The sequence below is a fragment of the Leuciscus leuciscus genome (assembly GCF_965113295.1).
Source record: "Leuciscus leuciscus genome assembly, chromosome: 4".
In the NCBI taxonomy this organism is placed as follows: Eukaryota; Metazoa; Chordata; class Actinopteri; order Cypriniformes; family Leuciscidae; genus Leuciscus; species Leuciscus leuciscus.
The window spans coordinates 22,984,506-23,005,675 of NC_138728.1; the positions used below are offsets into that span (position 1 = coordinate 22,984,506).

Sequence of the window (21,170 nt, forward strand, 5' to 3'; positions counted from 1 at the left end):
GAAGGGCTGACGCGGAAATCTGAATCGAATGTCTAGCTGGTGTAGCGGCATGGAAATATGTAAAAGTGACATTCTACACATCTTTATTATTAACGTGTCATAATTTCAGGCACTAGATGTTAATTCAGGGCATCTTAACTAGCTGGAGACAAGCCCATAAAAACAGCGTTTTATTACTGGACAGCATATGAGCTAGACCACACACTTGATGAAACCATGTTACTCTCATATAATATTTTTTACTTGATGTTTGTTATTTTGTTTCTATCACTTGGATCTACCTATACAAAGGACTTTAACGCATTATGCTCAACATGCAGACAATTAGTCGACAATTTTGACAAGGTATGTACTATCTATCTCCATATATATCTAAAACAAAGATAGCACCTTTAAAGCGACACATTTCATTAATTAAAGTTTGTTTTAAAATGATAAAACAATCCATACTGTTCAGAAAAGTGTTAGTTCGTAGAAAGTCTGGCATCAGAGATGCTTCATTAATTGAAATGGCATTCAGATGTGTTAAAATGGGATTCAAGTGTCCAAATATTTTTCTTTAGATGTTAAGTGTTAGCCTATGCATTTTTTGCAGGGTCTTGAAAAAACAGCGAATCAAAATTTTGGTGGTGGAAACACAGCATGGGAAGAGCGAAAACTCTCCAAATACGAGTCGAGGTGAGAAGAATAACATTTGACAAAACATCTCAAAACAACATTTACTTGTGTGCACTAATGAAAATGCACTACTGTAAATGTCATTGACTAAAATGTGTGTTTTCTTCAGTGAGATTAGGCTGATGGAGATCCTGGAGGGCGCCTGTTACAGCAGCAGTTTCGAGTGCAACCACATGTTGGAGGAAAACGAGGAACACTTTGAGACATGGTGGTTCAAGAGGTCAGGAACTCAGATGGAGAATTTGTGCCATAGTAACTGAAGACTTCATTCTCAAGGCTGAGGTATACTGCGTGCCGTCACGTCTCGTGCACTGTTGAGTAGGCAAGCCTTTCTGAGCGTTCTTCATTTGGCCTGTTTGCACTACAGCTGTTTTGTGATGCTACAGCTGTTGTGTCAAGTATAGGACTACCGCTCTCTGAAAGACAAAGCAGCAGCATCACCGTATACTTGGGTACGGTGACCAGCTGTCTTGCATTTTGTGAGACAGGCCAGAAATTAGGAGCCTGCATTTCAATTAGGCCTGTATTATTTTTTTTCTTCCCTGAAAAAAAAAAAAGTGTTATTTAAAAATCGACAGTCTTTCTAAGGCTTCTAGGCTATAGTCCTCCTCAGTATTGAATGAGACGGTCTAGTAAGGGTGGATGGCTATGTCATAAAGCTTTTCTTCCTCGGCAGTCACGGTACAAAAAAAACCTATTAAGGTAAAAAAAAAAAATATTTTATTACATTTTGATTCATATTTTTTCTCATTTATTTAATGCATTTTTTGGGGGGGAGATTTTTTATTTTATTTAATTTTTACCTTTAAATTACTAGAATTGATCAATAATAAATAAATAAATAGTAATTTAAGTACATTCCTCACATTCCTTCAACTTAAATTCAAAATAACTTTCAATTTCATGCATAAACCTTTCAATTCAGCTCAAAATATCTTACATTGGGTGTCTTTGCTGACCTCTTGTGGAAAAAAATTATATAACATGATATTTCATGACTCTTGCCACTAGACAGCCTTATAGCTCTGTCTATTTGGAGCAAATAAGCTGTTCGGCTGGGTCCTAGAGTCAGTTCTCTTAGGTATGCATTCGGGTACACATGTAGACATTATAAAATAATTTTTTGGTAAAGTTCTAGCATTTTTAGCTTGAATTTTGAGCATTTTTAGGTTTTTCTATGGTTTTTCTATGTGTTTCTGAAGCATTCCTCACATTCCATTCATTCCTAAGGGGGTCAAATTGACCTGCAAGGGAAGGATTTTTTTATTTTATTTTTAATTTCAACTACAAAACTCCTAATCCGTAAAAAAAATTTGTGTATTCGTGGTTCAAGTGCGACAAGAGTCCTAGGGTCTTGGACCCTTCTGATGAACACTCAACTTAAAAAAAAAAAAAAATACTATACTGAAACTTCTTACTACTAAATCATTTTCCTGTAATTCTTTTTCATGAATTGGAATGTGTGCAAAGGATTGTGAGTGATTGGAGGAGCCTTTGTTTCACATCCTTCATTCAGTGCCAAGTCCTTCTCTCTGAATGATGTAAAACAAAGGCTGCCTTCCAAGGATCCTTAGAATTGAGACGGCCTTCAGTGTCTCTTGATGACGTTGTAACCTTGAAATGGAGCCTTACTAGGATGCAGCCTTCTGATTGAGAAGCATAAATTAAATTGTTTTAACAGAAATGTTCTCATTAAGATCTGCTTTCTTATTGTATGTAATCATAATTGGCAGATCAGGAAAAAAAAAAAAAAGGGTCACCATGTTTTTACAAAGCTTGTCTGCATATTGACAGTCTGAACAGACTCTGTTAATGATGTCATTTTTTTACGATACAGTACAGCACGCCGACAGTGGATGTATACTTTGGACTTCGGTCTCATTATTGAAAGCATCTATTTAATCGAATTAAGAAATTAAGTCTTAACAGAATTGTCTGCATTTCTGTTGCAGGAAAACAAAACACCCAGATCTGTATAAATGGTTTTGTATAGAGACCATCAAAGTATGCTGCCCTAAAGGCTCATTTGGTCCAGACTGCAACAGTAAGTGAATTAAGCCTGATTGTGTTACGGTGCAAACACTTGTATTTTTACTTAATTTGTACACTGCCGTTCAAAAGTTTGGAGTCTGTTTTTTATTTTTTTTTATTGTTTTTAAAATAAGTCTCTTCTGCTCACCAAGGCTGCATTTATTTGATTAAAAATATACAACTAACAAACAGTAATATTGTGAAATATTACAATTTAAAATAACTTTTTTTATTATTTGAATAATTTATTCCTGTGATGCAAAGCTGAATTTTCAGCATCATTACTCCAGTCTTCAGTGTCTCATGATCCTTCAGAAATCATTCCAATATCGTGATTTGCTGCTCAAGAAACATTTCTGATTATTATCCATGTTGAAAACGGTTATGTTAAAAAAAAAAATCGGGGTTCTTTGGTGAATAGAACGTTCAAAATAACAGCATTTATTTGAAATGGAAAGCTTTTGTAACATTTGTCTTTCCTGTCACTTTTTATCAATTTAATGCATCCTTGCTGAATAAAAGTATTAATTTCTTTCAACAACAAAAATTAATTCTTACTGACCCAAAACATTTGAACGGTAGTGTTTAATGTTACAAAAGCTTGATTTTGTAATGCTACAAAAACTGTTTTCAACATTGATAATAATAATAATCAGAAATGTTTCTTGAGCAGCAAATCAGCATATTAGAATGATTTATGAAGGATCATGTGACACTGAAGACTGGAGTAATGATGCAGAAAAATCTTGTGATGATGAAAGTTTATATTGTAAAAAAAACAAAAAAAAAAAACATCTTATTTTGCATTATTTTAAGCTTGCGTTGGAGGAGCTGAAAGACCGTGCCATGGGAACGGCAAATGTGATGGAGACGGAACAAGGGCTGGAAATGGGAAGTGCAGTTGTGATAAAGGATATGAAGGAGAGTTTTGTCTGGACTGCAGTGATGGATATTTTAGTGAACTGAGGAATGATACATTCTCCTTGTGCAAAGGTACACAAAATAAACAACTTGATTACCCTCATATGCAGTGGCTATAAAAATTATACATACCCCTACTAAAACAGTTTTTGTGATTAAAAAAACAAAAAAACAAAGATAAATCATTTCAGAACTTTTGTACCTTTAATGTAAAAAACCAAAGTGACACATTTCTGAGAAAAAAACGGCAAAAGAGATTTGCAGTACAGGAGAGTTTTTCTCTCTCAAACACTAGGCAAGGCAAGTTTATTTATATAGCACATTTCATACACAATGGCAATTCAAAGTGCTTTACATAGAAGAAATTAAAATAATAAAAAGAAATAAGAATAATTAAAACAGTTTAGAAAAATAAAATGAAATACAGTACAGTACAGTCGGACGAACAGCGGCACAGTGCTCATTCAGTAAATGCATAGCTAAACAAAAGTGTTTTGAGTCTGGATTTGAATGTGACCACTGTAGGAGCACATCTGATCTCTTCTGGAAGCTGGTTCCAGCTGTGGCTGGCATAATAACTAAAAGCAGACTCACCATGCTTAGAGTGAACCCTTGGTATTTCTAGCTGATATGATCCTAATGATCTGAGTGATCTGTTGGGTTTATATTCAGTGAGCATATCTGCAATGTCTTGAGGTCCTAGGCCATTGAATGATTTATATACCAGTAATAATACTTTAAAATCAATCCTAAATCTAACTGGGAGCCAGTGTAAAGACCTGAGGACTGGTGTGATATGTTCATATTTTCTGGTTCTGCTCAGAATCCTAGCGGCAGCGTTCTGTATGAGCTGCAACTGTCTTATGGTCTTTTTGGGAAGGCCAGTGAGGAGTCCATTACAATAATCCACCCTGCTGGTGATGAAAGCATGCACAAGTTTCTCTAAGTCTTGTCTGGAAACAAAGCATCTAATTCTTGCAATATTTTTCAGATGATAGTATGCTGATTTAGTTATTGCTTTGACATGACTACTGAAACTAAGGTCTGACTCTAGTGTCACACCAAGATTCCTGACTTGATTTTTAGTTGTTTGACCCCTGGAGTGAAGGTATGCGTTCACCTTGAGAACTTCATCTTTGTTTCCAAATGCAATGACTTCAGTTTTATCTTTGTTTAACTGAAGAAAGTTTTGGCACATCCAACTGTTGACTTCATCAATGCATTGGCACAGGGAGTCAATTGGGCTGTAATCGTTAGGCGATAGGGCTAAGTACAGCTGTGTGTCGTCTGCATAGCTGTGGTAAGCAATTTGGTTCTTTCTCATTATTTGGCTCATTGGGAGCATATACAGGTTGAACAGGAGTGGCGCAAGAATTGAGCCTTGAGGGACTCCGCATGTCATGGATGTCCACTCAGACTTATGGTCTCCTATACTCACATAGTAACCTCTCTCATCTAAGTATGACCTGAACCATTTTAGGACTATCCCAGAAAGCCCCACCCAGTTTTCCAGCCTGTCAAGAAGTATGTTATGATCGACAGTGTCAAATGCAGCACTGAGGTAGAGTAGTACCAGCACTGATAATTTGCCTGAATCAGTATTTAAGCAAATATCGTTTATTATCTTTATGAGCGCTGTCTCTGTGCTGTGGTGCGGTCGGAAACCAGATTGAAAATTGTCAAAGTATCCATTCGAGCTTAAGAATTTGTTCAGCTGATTGAAGACAACTTTTTCTATGATCTTGCCTATGAAAGGTAGATTTGAGATCGGTCTATAGTTGCTTAATATGGTCTTATCCAGATTGTTCTTTTTCAGGAGGGGCTTGACAACTGCAGTTTTCAGGGAGTTTGGAAAACTCCCAGAGAGAAGTGAGGCATTTACCACTTCTAGAAGGTCTGCTTCTAAACTGTTTAGCACACTTTTAAAAAAAGATGTGGGAAGTGTGTCAAGAGCGCATGTTGATGTTTTAAGGTGCTGTACGGTTTCTACCAAAATTTTGCCATCAATTTTATTAAAATCAGACAAAGTTACTACTTTTTCAGGTGGTCTGATCTGTCTGACCCCAGCGCAACTCAATGATGTGCTGATCACCTTTCTGATATTATTGATTTTGTCAGAGAAGAAGGAAGCAAACTCACTGCACTTGCTGTTTGAGAGCATTTCACTGGGAATCTGGCTTGGGGGGTTTGTCAGTCTCTCTACAGTAGCAAAAAGAGTGCGTGTGTTGTTTAAATTGCAGTTTATAATATTTGAGAAGAAAGTCTGTCTAGCTTTGCCTAGTTCCATATTGAAAGCATGAAGGCTGTCTTTGTAGATGTTATAATGGACTACAAGTTTTGTCTTCCGCCACATGCGCTCTGCTTTTCTGCATTGTCTTTTCATATTTTGCACTGCTGTTGAGTTTCTCCAAGGTGCTTTTTGTCTGCCATTCTTCTTCCTGACTTTCACAGGAGCAATATCATCAATTGCACTTTTAACTTTTGAGTTAAAAGAATCAAGGAGAAAATCAACAGAGTCAGCAGATATGCTTGGTGTTAAGGAAATAGCCTTCATAAATAGTACACTAGTGTTCTCATTTAAGCATCTCTTCTTGACAGACACAGATCTAGCTTCAGTGGCAGGAGAGATCAATATATCAAAGAAAATACAGAAATGATCAGACAGTGCTACATCCTTAATAACAATCGATGAAATGTTTAGACCCTTACTGATAAGTAAATCTAGAGTGTGTCCATGATTGTGTGTGGGTCCATGTACATGCTGAGTCAGATCAAAAGTTTTTAAAACAGTTTTGATTTCTTTTGCCATATTGTTTTCTGCATTATCTATGTGAATGTTAAAATCTCCAGCAATGGCAAAACAGTCAAGCTCTGAGGTAATTGTTGATAACAGTTCTGTAAATTCCTCAGCAAAGGCTGGAGAATATTTTGGAGGCCTGTAAATAATGATGAGTAAAATGCGTGGAGCACCTTTTAATACAATACCCAGATATTCGAAAGACGAGTAGTTCCCAAATGATATTTGCTTACATTGATAAATATCTTTAAAAAGAGCAGCTAGACCCCCACCTCTCTAAACATTTATTCACAAAAACACTACACACAATTTGTTTTTTTACACGTATACAAACCACACTCTGACATCCATACCAACACACACAATATACAGAAGCAGAAAACAGGAATAAAGCGAGTATTTGCTTTATTGGCCAAACACTGAGAATATGGCTCCATCTGGTAAAAAAAAAAAAAAATTGGGAGAAATGTTATTAACAAATTTATTCACAAATTAGTCTATTAACAAAGACTGCACCATTTTATAGGTAAATGGCCCTGGGATTAAAAATTGCAGTTTTTATGGGTTTCAATGGGGACCTTTTTGTCCTTAAGGTCCTGTGTGTAACTATTTTGTGTACGTAGTGTAAAATAGATTTATTAAAGGAAATGGTGGTGAAATGGTAAAATTCCATAAAAAAAAAAAACAGCCAAAATTAAAATAAAAAAAAACAGAAGATGGCAAAAATGTCCATAAGGTCACACAAGGGATAAAAGACATAAGTGCAAATAGAAAATTTAAAAATTAAAATGTACCTGTTGAACAATGTTAAGGTGGTTTTATCCACAGAACATCCAATGCCACACTAAACAAACGACATAGCCATGATTTTACACACTGCCGTATATTAGGTGGTGGTATGCACCTATTTTCATGCAAGTGAAACGTCTCATCCGTCCTTCGGCCTTGGCCTCTATCCATCATGGCCTCCTAATCATCCCCATATACAGTATATATACTAATTGGCTTCATCACTCTCCTCTCCATCAATAAGTTGGTGTGTGGTGGGCATTCTGGCGCAATATGGCTGCCGTCGCATCATCCAGGTGGATGCTGCACATTGGTGGAGGTTGAGGAGATTTCACCTTCCATGTAAAGCACTTTGAGTACCCAGAAAAGCGCTATATAAATGTAACAAATTATTATTATTATTATTATTAATATTACTATAAGTGTTCCTTGAATTGTCAACTTAATTTTTCTTCACTACTTGAAGAAAGTGAGTTGCCTATTGTGCTAGGAGAGTCAGTCATCCGCTGAGCGTGGAGACCATGTACAATTTTTACGGGCTCTACAACAGTTGTGATATTACGTCAAATACTGTGGTACCTTTTATAAATAAATAAATAAATTCTACATATAACAAACAATCCAGATTGTAAAAATATACAATCTACTTTACTACAAAAAGTTAGTGTTCTTTTAATTCAGCTAAGAGGTCATGCTGTGGCGTATCAATCTTCTATTGGTCACATGTCTTCAGGTGATATGAATTTGCAGGTCAGAGTTAACTAAACTTGAACTTTGGAATGCAGCAAATATGCAAAACTTCTTCACATGAGTTTGTGTTTCCAACATTCGCATGCGTTTGAATGCAATTCAATGAGTTACAGGCAATGATATAGTGACTTTTCCCGTGACTAGTCATTAGTCTTAATTTTGACTATACTTTCTCCACTTGTTGATGATGACGCATTCTTTACTGTGGTCCATATATCTAATGCCTTGGAATTTTTTTTTAGCTTTCAACAATGAGATTCCATTGATGCTTTGTAAGCTCATTGTGGCCCATGGATCTTGTAGTTGCATGCAACCAAGATTATGTCAGAAAAATCTTACTAGGTAAAACTGACATTTATAGTATACCTGTCTTCACCTGAAGTGACTATTCCACATTAGGTTGATGATTAGTGCAAAGTTGCATAAGTTCTGATATGATTTATCTTTTTAAATTTTACAAACTAGCTATTTTAACAGAGAAGTGTAGACTTTTTATATCCACAGTATGTTCTAGTTATAATATTTGTAAAATTGAGTTTATCCATATACTTTGGGTTCCAAAAGTGAGACCTCCTTGAAAATATGGAATTTAAAATCTAAAATCTGGAAAAGGTTTTAGAATTTTGAAAAATCAAATACAAAAAATAGGTGAATTGGTGCATGCTGCTATTAAAGCAAATGGTAAAGCCATTATGATGTAAATTTATCAATGCAAATTTTTATGATTTATGCTGATGGTATTTGAGATTATTTGACTTTTTTTGCAGTTATGCATTTGTAATTTTATTTATTTATTTTTGGAGAGTGCCATGAGTCTTGTGTTACCTGCACTGGAGGAACCAATCAGGATTGTAAAGAATGTAGGAATGGTTGGGAGGAAGACCAAGGAGGAGCATGCATCGGTAAGAAAGCTTCTCATTGCTACAGTGAACCCATGACTTAGGGAATTTAATTTTTTACTTTATTTAATGCCTGCAAAATGCATGGAAAACTGTGCATGTGCATTTTCTAGTTCTGTTTTAAAATATTTCATTGATACAGAGTATAGTCATGTGCTGTCATCCATTTATTATTCTGACCCATTTATATATCGTTTTATATCTTTTTATTGGAGACAGTAATATGATAAATTGTAATACTAAGAAATAAACTAAAAATATTTCTGGTGATTTCCTGACTGTTTGTGAAAATGTTCATACACCGATTTCACGCACAAATTTGTGCATACGCAAGCTGCACTGAAAAATGTGACATTACTCTAAAAATTATGTTGGAACCTTGTAGGGCTGCACGATTAATCGCAATTAACATGGAAATCGCGCTTAACCATTTTGGATTATTGTGATTATGAAATCGCAAAGGCTGTGATTATTTGTTATGCGGAGCTTGTAAGTGGCGTACGGCTCTGTGATCCGTTGTAAATGCTCCTCCATCTAAAAGCACTGCGAGTTTGAGTCGCTTATAACGTGCATTTGAAAAAGCAACACAAAAGCCCGTCTACGGAAAGCTTGTTCACTCCAACGCCCTATTAAGTCCTATTGGTTGTAGTTCCAATCAGAGTTCCACTGGGGGGCGCTCGCCATGAGTGCAAAATGAATGGGAGTCAATGGGGCTAGACGGCTAAATTTGTCTCTTTCACCCGATTGCCGTTGAGAAATCTCAAATTTGATTGTAGGTTTTGCAAGCTCAACATGGGTTATAGGTCGAAGGTTGAATGAACGAGTACTTATGTCCTTTCGATTTCTTACAGGTTGAGTTGTTGTTGCCCATAACACGCTAGCATTCTGCTAATGAACGCTGATTGGTCAGTGAAGGACTGATTACGACCAGAGATACCGCTTGATGGCATCGTGGCATTCGAAGCGGGACCAGAAACAAACAAAACAAAAACTCATCTAGCACGTGTATTTACCTGTGTCAGCTGTGTTGTCGATGCCTCGAGAGAAAAGAAAGTGCAGAGCGCGAAAGCACCAAAGTGACTGAAGGATTGCCGTGAAGCAGTATCTCTGGTCGTACGATGTGTATGACGTCATTGACATTTTGAAAGACTTTTTAAAGCAAATAAGTGACTCTAAAAAATCTAACACCAAGCAATGTGTAATTTCTTTGCATCCCCTTTCGAAAACAACATTCAAATTACTAGACAAAAAATTATATCCTGAGAAAAGTGGATTTTGAGGGGTATAGCGCCATAGACCTCCATTCATTCTGCACTCGTCCTGTGAGCGCCCTCATATGGAACAAGAGTGGAACTGCAACCGGAAGTTTATTGAGTGGCACTTCTCCCCTCATTACGGCCCATTCACACCGGCCGCCGAAGCGACGCCGAAGCGGCGCGGAACGGAGGCCGCTTCCTTTCGGCGCCCATGATAACCTATGGTGTCGTTCACACCAGACGCGGAGCGCCGCGGCATGCCGCGGCCGGCCCGCGCCGTGGAGCGCCAGTTTCGGCGTCTGGTCTATTTTTTGCGCGAGCCGCGAGTGATTCGCGTCCATTCCGGCAGGAAGTCACACCAAGAAACACGAGACATCCGGTCAGTTGTCAAAATAAAAGCAATTTTCAAATTAAAATACCGCGAGTAACAAATGCGATCATATTTGTGTATCTAAACAGACTAGAAAGATGAAAACAAACAAAGAAAAAAAACTGTCTACCATATTCTCTCTCTGGCTGCTTGTGTGTCTCGACAACGGATTAATAAAAGAAGTGTACAGACTTCTTGGTTACAGAAACATGGTGTATTCATTTTATGAGGTTATTTACTTACCCATGATGTAAAAAATAGCTCTGAATAAACAACAACTGAGCAGAAGCGCTTGTCAACCGCCGCGGAGAATACGCGTCTGGTGTGAACAGGCAGGCGCCGGACCGCGCGTGATTTTCCGTTCCGCGACGCTTCCGCATCCGGTGTGAACCAGGGGTTAGACTTTCTCTGGCAACACGCATCAAACATCTTTCCAAACATGAGAAGCATTTATTGAACCTCTTGTCCAACAAAAGACAACATTTCATAAATCAATCAAAGCATTTCAATCTTCTGTTTATTCAGCTACAGTGATAGTATGATGCCCATAGGGATTTCCTGGAATGACGTCTTATCTTAGCCTGGATGCCAGCCGATTTGCCCACAACATTTTAGGTCGGGAAGTTCGGTCTGGACTTGATCCGTTGTGGGGCAACTATGCTCAAACCAGAGCTGTTCGGACCAATCAAATTGTCAGGGCGGGCTTTATATGATGATGGACAGATGATCAACAGTAACGTAATCATCCACCACGTCACCAAAGAGCGCTTGGGTTTAATTCGTTTACAACAAAGATGACTGCCGCTGGAGAATTGAGATGTGTAGATTCTAGAGTTCTCAACGGGCCTGAAAATTACAACCCGACCCGACCCGGCCCGTGGCTTTTAAAGCCCGGACCCGATGTAACCCGACACATCAACATGAATTATCTGCCCGAACCCGGCCCGACGGCGCGTCGGAATTTTTTTTTCTCATACACGTATTATCATGACCAGCAGACGCGAATTCAAAGCAACCTTTAATGTTCACGCCTTTTAACAATACAAACAACTGAAACAATAAACTTTAAATATATAAATAGGCTGTAGTAGCGACGGTGAATTAACCTGCCGCAAGTTTACTTTTCACCAACTCCATCTTCTTCTCCAGGCTAAAGGCGTGCACGCAGCGGCGTCTGCCCCCGCCCCTCTCCATGATGCACGTTGCACGCAGCAGCCGGACTTTCTTTACGGTGAACAGCAGCGATGATTAATAAATGTGTTTTTTTTTTTTTACTGAGCGGAAAAGATTAAGCCCGAGGTCCGACCCGACCCGAGTCATTTGCTTATATTTTCGACCCGAACCCGCGGGTCCCGTCGGGTTTGTCGGGCCGACCCGACCCGTTGAGAACCGTTGAGTAGATTCTGCCATCGGGTCTGTTATAGAAGATATCGACAGCGCATTCATTTTAAAAGAGGAACAGAGAACCGCAATCAAGGCATTTGATCGGAAAGATGAATGAAGAACATGCGTCACTTACTCCGTTGCTCTGATTGGTTGTAGGTCTATCCAATTGAGTGCAGAGGCATTTTCTTTCCTGGTTCGGTTGAAACACGCCCCTTAATCACAGCTCAGTGGAGCAGTATCAGACTCATATTCTGACTAGAATCTGAGTATGACGACGTCAGGCTAGTGTTATCTACTTCTGAGGGGCATATTTGGCGTGTTTACAGGAGAGCGCCCTCTGGTGTTCAGACAGAGCAGCATTTACTACCGATCAGCCGTGCTGCACTGACAAGCTGCGCAGAAAATAATCGCAGCCTTTGCCAAATCACTTGCGGTTTAATTTCCATTAATCGTGCAGCCCTAGAACCTTGTAAGAAGACCAGTTTATTAAAGACTTTGTACAATTTTAGATGTTTAATATTTGTGATTGTTTGATTCTACGTCTCATATTTGTCTTTACCTGTATTGGTCCTGCATTTTCCTAATTTTTCAAATTTTCTTTATTGCAGACATCAATGAGTGCACCAAAGATTCAGCTCCATGCGCAGATAACCAATACTGCTTAAACACAGATGGTTCATTCTCCTGTAAAGGTTTGTTGGAATAATGATAATTATGTACCCTGTATTACTTTAGCTTTATCATTAATCACGCCACTAAAATAAGGTGTTATTGTTATTTTATATCCCAGCATGCAATACCGGATGCTCTGGTTGCAAAGGACCTGGTGCCGATAGCTGCCTCACCTGTGCTGATGGCTATAAGGATGAAGAAGGCACCTGCACAGGTATCACTTATCTTCATGCTCATAAACATTGTGTAACATATCTTACCTGGGTTTGCTTTGTCTCACATGGTAGAACTTTAATGGCAATGATTGGAGTTGGACCATACACTCTTTCATGCCTTCGTAGATATGTGAACAATTGGAAGCAGTGTGTATTATAGAACAGCAAGGAGTGTGTTAAGGTTAAAGGAAGCATTATGTGCTACTGGTTTTAGACCAAGTCCACAGTGAATGTTCACTGTTGGTGTGAATAGCTACTTGCACTGTTATTATTTACTTACTCTCAAGTTATTGCAGAATATAAAAATGTGATCATTTAAACGATATCCTTTTGGATAAATTCAATACAATGGCATTAGATGGTTACTTAACTTAACATTTACTTTAATAAAGTACCCATGAGTGTCAGCAAAAAAAGTATGATGGTATCGCAGATCATTTTCCAAGTGCTTTGATCAAATTTGGTTGAAAACAGCCTGATATCAAAGCACATGGAAAACTATAAGCTGCATGTACTTTATTGCTGACAATCTTGGGTGCTTTTAAGCGTTTAAGTGAATGTACTTTCATTGGATTGAATTCACCCAAATAAATATTAATTAAATATATGGAAGTAAAATAATGACAAATGTTTTTGAAACAAAAAAAGCTTGTGTAATTGCACTACTTGAAAAAATATGCATTGCATTAACCCTGCTTGCATTTTTATGGGCTGAAATTCAACATGGTTGTATATTTAAGCTGTGAAAATTTCAATTCAAAACACTTCACACACGTTTTCATTAATAAAAATTCAATAATCCATATTCACCTTTCATATTTCACTTCCAAAATATTAATTCTGTTTAAAAATAGAACCTATGATATTCGACAGGCAATTTTCGGTCCATTTTATTTCGCTTTACAAATTCGCTTCCACAAATTCAGTGGTTCAAATTCAACAGAAAATTCAACATTTCACACCCGGGAACGGCAGGAATATCAGTAGATTGCCGATTGATGATCTCCATAGCTGTTAGTCGGCCTCACCTGCAGGAGGTGCAAACAGCTATTGGCGAAGAAAACTATTGAGCAATGGGTGAGACAGTCATTCATTCAAAAAAACAGATTTACAGAAATGGAGCAAGCGGTAAGTATTTGTGATGATGATCAGGCCAGGGCCAATATATGGAAAAGCTGATAGACAAAGGCTGTGTTAACATTTAAGTCTTCACTGTTAGTTTTGCACATGTAAGCAGCCTCTACCGTGAACGAGATTATAATGTTATTCCCTGATGCTGATGTACAGATAAAACGTTAAATCTGAGGTAGTAGACATATATTTCTCTCGGTTGTTTAGTTTTCTTAACTTTATATTGCGGTGATGTGCTGCAGTACTAGTGTTTCCCTCAATACGTCATTCTCCAGGATTCCCCTGCGGTCAAGGGCTTTCTGCACAACCTTTCCTTTACAGCCTTTCGTCACTCTAGTCTAGTCAATCATATGCCGCTCTCTGCAGATCCTCGACCAATACCAAGTGTCATTCTCAAAACCAGTTCAAACGCAATATTAAACACCTTTTATACAAACCCAGATTGCAGACCTCTCATTAGCCAGCTGTACATGCGCATATCATTTCTTTCTTTTCTCTTTTCTTACTCTTTCACTGTATGTGATCAAATATATGTAAGATTGCTTTTTGCCTATGTGGTTCCTAAGTTCCTAAAAAAAAAATCCCCTCATAAAATAAGAGTAAAGTTTTTGGTGAATCATGATTTGTTTGTGAAAATATTCGTACACCGATTTCAAATTTGCTGAAAGAGACTTATTTATTTTGAGCTAAAATGTGACCTCACTCTTAAAATTGTTGCAACCTTGTAAGAAGCCCAGTTTATTAAACACTTCGTACATTTTTGGATGTTTAATATTTGTGATTGTATGATTCTACGTCTCATATTTGTCTTTACCTGTATTGGTCCTGCATTTTCCTCATTTTTCAAATTTTCTCCATTGCAGACATCAATGAGTGCACCAAAGATTCAGCTCCATGCGCAGATAACCAATACTGCTTAAACACAGATGGTTCATTCTCCTGTAAAGGTTTGTTGTTGTAATAATGATAATTATGTACCCTGTATTACTTTAGCTTTATCATTAATCACGGCACTAAAATAAGGTGTTATTGTTATTTTATATCCCAGCATGCAATACCGGATGCTCTGGTTGCAAAGGACCTGGTGCCGATAGCTGCCTCACCTGTGCTGATGGCTATAAGGATGAAGAAGGCACCTGCACAGGTATCACTTATCTTCATGCTCATAAACATTGTGTAACATATCTTACCTGGGTTTGCTTTGTCTCACATGGTAGAACTTTAATGGCAATGATTGGAGTTGGACCATACACTCTTTCATGCCTTCGTAGATATGTGAACAATTGGAAGCAGTGTGTATTATAGAACAGCAAGGAGTGTGTTAAGGTTAAAGGAAGCATTGTGTGCTAGTGTGCTACTGGTTTTAGACCAAGTCCACAGTGAATGTTCACTCTTGGTGTGAATAGCTACTTGCACTGTTATTATTTACTTAACCTCAAGTTATTGCAGAATACAAAATGTGATCATTTAATCGATATCCTTTTGGATAAATTCAATACAATGGCATTTAGGGCTTGCACAGACTAGTCGAGTAGTCGAGAGATCGACTACTTCAACCACTATTCGGCGCTGTCGGAAACAATCGACTACTCGAGCGTCCATTAACCATAAATGAATTCAAAATGGCGAACATCACCAACAGACACCACACATCAGATGTGTGGAAGTATTTCATGAAGGATGACAAAAATATCGTAATTTGCCAACTCTGTAAGGAGCCGTTCACATCTCGCGTCTAAAACGTTCTCCTTCTTTCCACAAGTGCTTGCGCTCCCATGGCGTCTGTCGTTGCTATGCAACCATGAACTGCGCTCTCCATGATGACGAGGAAGTATCAGCAAAGGATTAATGATTTCTAGCCCTTGCATTAGCTTTACCATTAGATATATTAATGGAGATGAGTAATAAAAACCCGCCCTGTACAGCTATGATCAGCTGTTCGGCCGAGATTTCGATGTTACGGAAATGCAAGCTTATCAGTTGGTTTTTGTCTCATGACCTGCGCACCGCTTGCGGCATTGTGAAAAGTTGAGATGTTTTCATCTCGCCGTGGCATAGGCGCGCCTGGAAAACGCGTCTTTTGCGCGCTAAAGTTTGTAATTTCAAATGTAGGCGTGCGGCAAGCACGCTCATAATGGAAGCGACGCGGTCGCGGCGCGCTTACCGCACGCCTACATTTGAAATTACAAACTTTAGCGCGCAAAAGACGCGATATGTGAACGGCCCCTAAAAGCGGACATTGCGTCAGAAATGAAAGGCAAAAACGGTTATTTATTTGGCTTTACTCTGTGTTACATGAAAATTAAAATATGTATAATGTCATACTCATAATTATGTTTTAAGAGTTTACAGATGTAATTGTTGCATTAGGCTATGAATTGGGCTAATAAACATTTTTTGATAATAACTATTTAATTTACAGTCGCATGAACCACAAGTAGTCGAGTAACTTGAATATTGTTTTGATAAGAAATCGACTAGCAGAAATCAGTAGTCGTGCAACCCCTAATGGCATTAGATGGTGACTTAACTTAACACTTACTTTAATAAAGTACCCATGAGTGTCAGCAAAAAAAGTATGATGGTATCGCTGATCATTTTCCAAGTGCTTTGATATCAGGTTTTCAAACAAATTTGATCCGAGCACATGGAAAACTATAAGCTGCATGTACTTTATTGCTGACAGTCTTGTCAATATTAATTAAATTAGGTTTTGTGGAATGCAGATGAAAGAAATCATACAGCTTAATCAACATTAGGGTGAGTAAATGATAACACAGGCTAAATTTGAAATTTAATTGTTTGTTAATTTATCAATTGGACAATCTATTTTCCCAAATTGTTGGAAAACTGGATTAGTTACTCCAGTTTTCAAGGCAGGTGATCCGAGTAAAGTTGAAAATTATAGGCCGATCTCAATTTTATCAATAGTGTCTAAAATACTAGAAAAGGTAGTAACTGAGCAAATTGTAAATTATTTAAATGTACAAAATAATTTATTGTGCCCTATGCAATTTGGGTTCCGTAAACAGCATTCAACGGAAACGGCTGTATGTCATTTTATCGAGCAAGTGAGGTCAAAATTAGATAAAGGTGGGGATGTGGGTGCAGTATTCCTTGATTTGAAAAAGGCATTCGATACTCTAAATCATAATGTTTTAATGTCTAAATTATTGTATTTGAATTTTTCGGTAGAAGCAATGAAATGGATCGAATCTTATATCAAGGAAACCGTGTACCCGGATTGAAATGCAGGTATCGTCATTGAGAGAGTGTTTTACGGGAGTACCGCAGGGGTCTGTATTAGGGCCTTTACTTTTTAGTTTGTATTTGAATGATTTACCTGATGTTTGCCCGGATGTAAATATTCAAATGTACGCCGATGACACTGTTGTATATGTACATGGTAAAACAAATGAACAAGTTGCACAAAAATTAGATGTCGCAATGTCTAAAATTTCAGACTGGCTTACTCAATGTTGTTTAACATTAAATGCTCAGAAAACTGCCTGTATGTATTTTAAAATTAAAAGGAAGGAGGAGATTCTTCCTGATATATTAGTTTGTGGTGAAAAATTACAAATTGTGTCAGATTTTACATATCTTGGAGTTGTTTTAGATATGCACTTAATATTTGGAAAGCATATTAAAAAAAATAGTCCGCGCAGTGACACCTCAACTTAGAAACTTTAAATTTATACGGAGTCAACTTTCACTGGAAGCTGCAAGAATTTATTTGCATTCTTTGATTTTTTTTTTCTCATTTCTCTTATTGTATTACTTCATGGTCACAATCAGGAAAATCTACTCTTAGACCTTTTATATACCTTATTTACAAACGTGCTCTAAAGGCATTTGACAAGAAACCTAATAGATACCATCATTGTCTTATAATCCAAAAGCACAATTTTTTTTACTTTTGACAATTTTATTATATTTTACAATTGTTGTTTAATGTATCAAATTGTAAATGATCTTGCACCTCCTCCCTTAAAAGCATTTGTTGCTTCACATAGAGAAAATATAAGACAAACAAGGGCTTCATCAAGAGGGGACTGTGAAGCACATTTTAGAGTAACTGAGTTTGGTCGATCAGCTTTTTCTGTAAGAGCTGTTCAAAACTGGAATAACTTACCAATTGTTATTAGACAATGTCATACTTTGACACAGTTCAAGCTGCATTTGAAAATGTGGTTAAAAAGGAGTCAGGTCTGTTATCATTTAAATACTCTTGTTTTGTCAAGGTTTTATAATTATGGGGGATTGGTTTTGTAATATTATGTGATTTTATAGGAGGTATATTGAGATTTTTTTGGTAGTAATATTGCTGTATTTATTGTTAATTGATAGACAATGTGTTGTATATTTTTCTCTTGTGGGATATTATATTGTATGTAATGTGATTTGGTATTTTCTGCCCAGGGACTGCAGATGAAATTTAGCTCTGTAGCTAATTATGGGACAGTTTCTTACTGTCCATTGTCCCTGTTAAAAAAAAAAAAAGAAGTTAAATGAAATGCAGTAGCATACCATATTCCTAAAAGATGAAGAAATTGCAGAAATGGTCATAGTTGTATAGTATTCATTTTTGGGTGAGCAATTCCTTGAGCATTTGGTTGTACCACCACTGAGGTTTTCAAAAGAAAAACAACATTTCTACAGTGTTCAGCCTTTTTTCAATATCTGGGAACCAGGGACGGACTGGGGCTAAAAAACAGCCCTGGACTTTCTCCCAAATAGGCCCATCATCCGGCCATTCGTCTCCAGCCGTGTGTGACAGACACTAGCCAGGATGTCCTGATACTATGCCACAATACTGTAGCATCAGACAAGGTATTCACAGCAAGTAACATCTCAAAACAATGATGATAATTGGGGTTGTGTTTATTAATGAAGCCTCAGCCTTCAAATAAAAACAAAAAATTTACAATGCCATAAAATACAAATAATGAAATGTCACTGGCTACAGAAGCCCCAAATTACACAAACTTGTAATTATAAAACTATATACCAGGGGTCTCCAACCTTTTTGTGTGCCTTTTTATCCCCTACCTCAAGGGATAAAATAATCTAGAAGGGATTTTGTTTGTTATACTCAAATATTTATTATACATATAACATGGTGGTGCTTTTTTACTTTTCACCATCATATGCAAAATAATAAAATATCTTGATATTCTGGTTCAGACTTACAAGCCTTAAAAAAAAAAAAAAAAATCAACAATTCCTGAAAAATTATGAAAATATTTCTTGATTTTTTTTTTGTTGATTTTTCTATAAACCTATTGTATGTGTTATCAAAAACAGTAGCCCAAACATTTAGTATAAATATAAATGCAAAAATAAATAAATAAACTGCCATAACTTCTAAACAAAAACATTACTGCATTACATTTAATACATTTATACATGACTATATTAATATAACATAATTTTTAATATGAATATACAGGCACATTTCTGCCAAAAAAAGTTTGTTTTACTACAGTTAATGTTGTGGAGTGAAATGTTTTCTAACTGGTTTATTCTTGGAACAATGTTTCGCCTGTTTTTTTGCATCAATATGTTGAGAATATCAGCGCTGTTTCATCTGGCTTTTTACAAGCTTAAATCACAATGTCATCTGTGGGTTTATAATAGAGATAGAGAATTCTGCGCTGAATTGAACTGCTTCTCAGTGGATCGTGCAGCTCTGTGTAATAATGTTGGCGTGATCGAGATCAGCCCGCGCAGATGCTTTGGCCGCGATCGCTGTTTTTTGGGCCGAGCTGATAATGCTCCGCTCTGCTCAGATCAAACAAGTTTTGTTCCGCTTTTAGAGCGTTTTGATGTTTCTCATACACAACGCAAATGACCTAATCAAAGAGAGTTGGGTAATTTTGTAGAGGCAAAAGTGCAAATTGAAAAGTTTAGTTGAAAAGGTGCAAAATGATAGCCTACCACGTTTTTTTTACACGTAGTGTATAAGTGATCGTAGTGCCCCTGCTGTTGCTGTTCATAATGCTTTATTAGACTTTTTTTTTGTGCCGACGGCCCTCGGTTGGACGGCCGTTCTGGACTTTTCCAGAACGCACAGATTGTCAGTCCGTCCCTGCTGGGAACCACACAGATACTAAAAGCATGTTTAGAATGAGACTATAGAGTAAGGCAAGGCAAGGCAAGTTTATTTATATAGCACATTTCATACACAATGGCAATTCAAAGTGCTTTACATAGAAGAAATTAAAATAATAAAAAGAAATAAGAATAATTAAAACAGTTTAGAAAAATAAAATGAAATATAGTACAGTACAGTCGGACGAACAGTGGCACAGTGCTCATTCAGTAAATGCATAGCTAAACAGAAGTGTTTTGAGTCTGGATTTGAATGTGACTACTGTAGGAGCACATCTGATCTCTTCTGGAAGCTGGTTCCAGCTGCGGCTGGCATAATAGCTAAAAGCAGACTCACCATGCTTAGAGTGAACCCTTGGTATTTCTAGCTGATATGATCCTAATGATCTGAGTGATCTGTTGGGTTTATATTCAGTGAGCATATCTGCAATGTATTGAGGTCCTAGGCCATTGAATGATTTATATACATTCAATATAAATAGTAATATAACTATTGAATGTTATTCAATATAACATTCAATAGTAAGAGGGAAGATTTCCTCCCAAGTTTTACGAATAAATGTATACTTCTATAATTTTGCTCTTTCATTTCAGAAGAGAACAAGGATGTGCCTGAATTTAATTCTGAAGGTGTCCAAACTGGTGAGTCGCCTGAAAAACATGAGGACCTCTGATGTCACATGGCTTGGATGCAGAAAACGACCACCAGGACACAAAAAGAGCCAAGAGACCACTAGTATCTGCACCAGTTTATACTGTTAGCTCTTCATCTGCAATAATCAAGACTGAAAGGCACTTACTTCTTAATGAGCAAAGTTTAATCAAGATGTATTTACAGATACATCTGTTTTTTTAACTTATATGCTGATTTGGATGTTGTATTTTTCATTTTGTTTGTTTTGTCTTAAAAGCGAAATAAAGTCAAACTAAATCATTCATTTTCAAGAGGTCATATTTAATTTTTTTTTTTTTTATAAACCATATTGGAAGTGTTCACATGGTTGTGAACAGAGCTTTTACCATATACTAACTTTTAAATTGTTTTTTTAAACTGCTATATTGTTTAAATTATTAAAAATATGGAAGGTTTATTTTCAGTCTAAATGAAGTGAACATTTCTGCATCAGGAAATGATGTAGCCTAAGAAGTAGTGTCTGGTGT

The 21,170-nt window shown here is 37.1% G+C and overlaps 1 protein-coding gene across 3 annotated transcripts; it reads left to right on the top strand.

The window, feature by feature from the left end:
• creld2 (cysteine-rich with EGF-like domains 2) lies at window positions 1–20,944 on the top strand. 3 transcript variants are annotated; one of them, XM_082167013.1, is made up of 11 exons: window positions 1–345; window positions 596–678; window positions 788–898; window positions 2,631–2,722; window positions 3,526–3,702; window positions 8,770–8,868; window positions 12,486–12,569; window positions 12,668–12,763; window positions 14,759–14,842; window positions 14,944–15,039; window positions 20,604–20,944. In XM_082167013.1, exons 1-11 carry the CDS (start codon window positions 217–219, stop codon window positions 20,681–20,683), a joined length of 1,131 nt encoding a protein of 376 aa, XP_082023139.1. In that variant the 5' UTR covers window positions 1–216; the 3' UTR covers window positions 20,684–20,944. The 3 variants fall into 3 exon arrangements, with proteins under 3 accessions (XP_082023139.1, XP_082023140.1, XP_082023138.1); XM_082167014.1 differs by lacking the exon at window positions 20,604–20,944 and adding an exon at window positions 17,091–18,401; XM_082167012.1 differs by lacking the exon at window positions 20,604–20,944 and having other exon boundaries at window positions 14,944–17,084.
• Window positions 20,945–21,170: the final 226 nt, after the last annotated feature.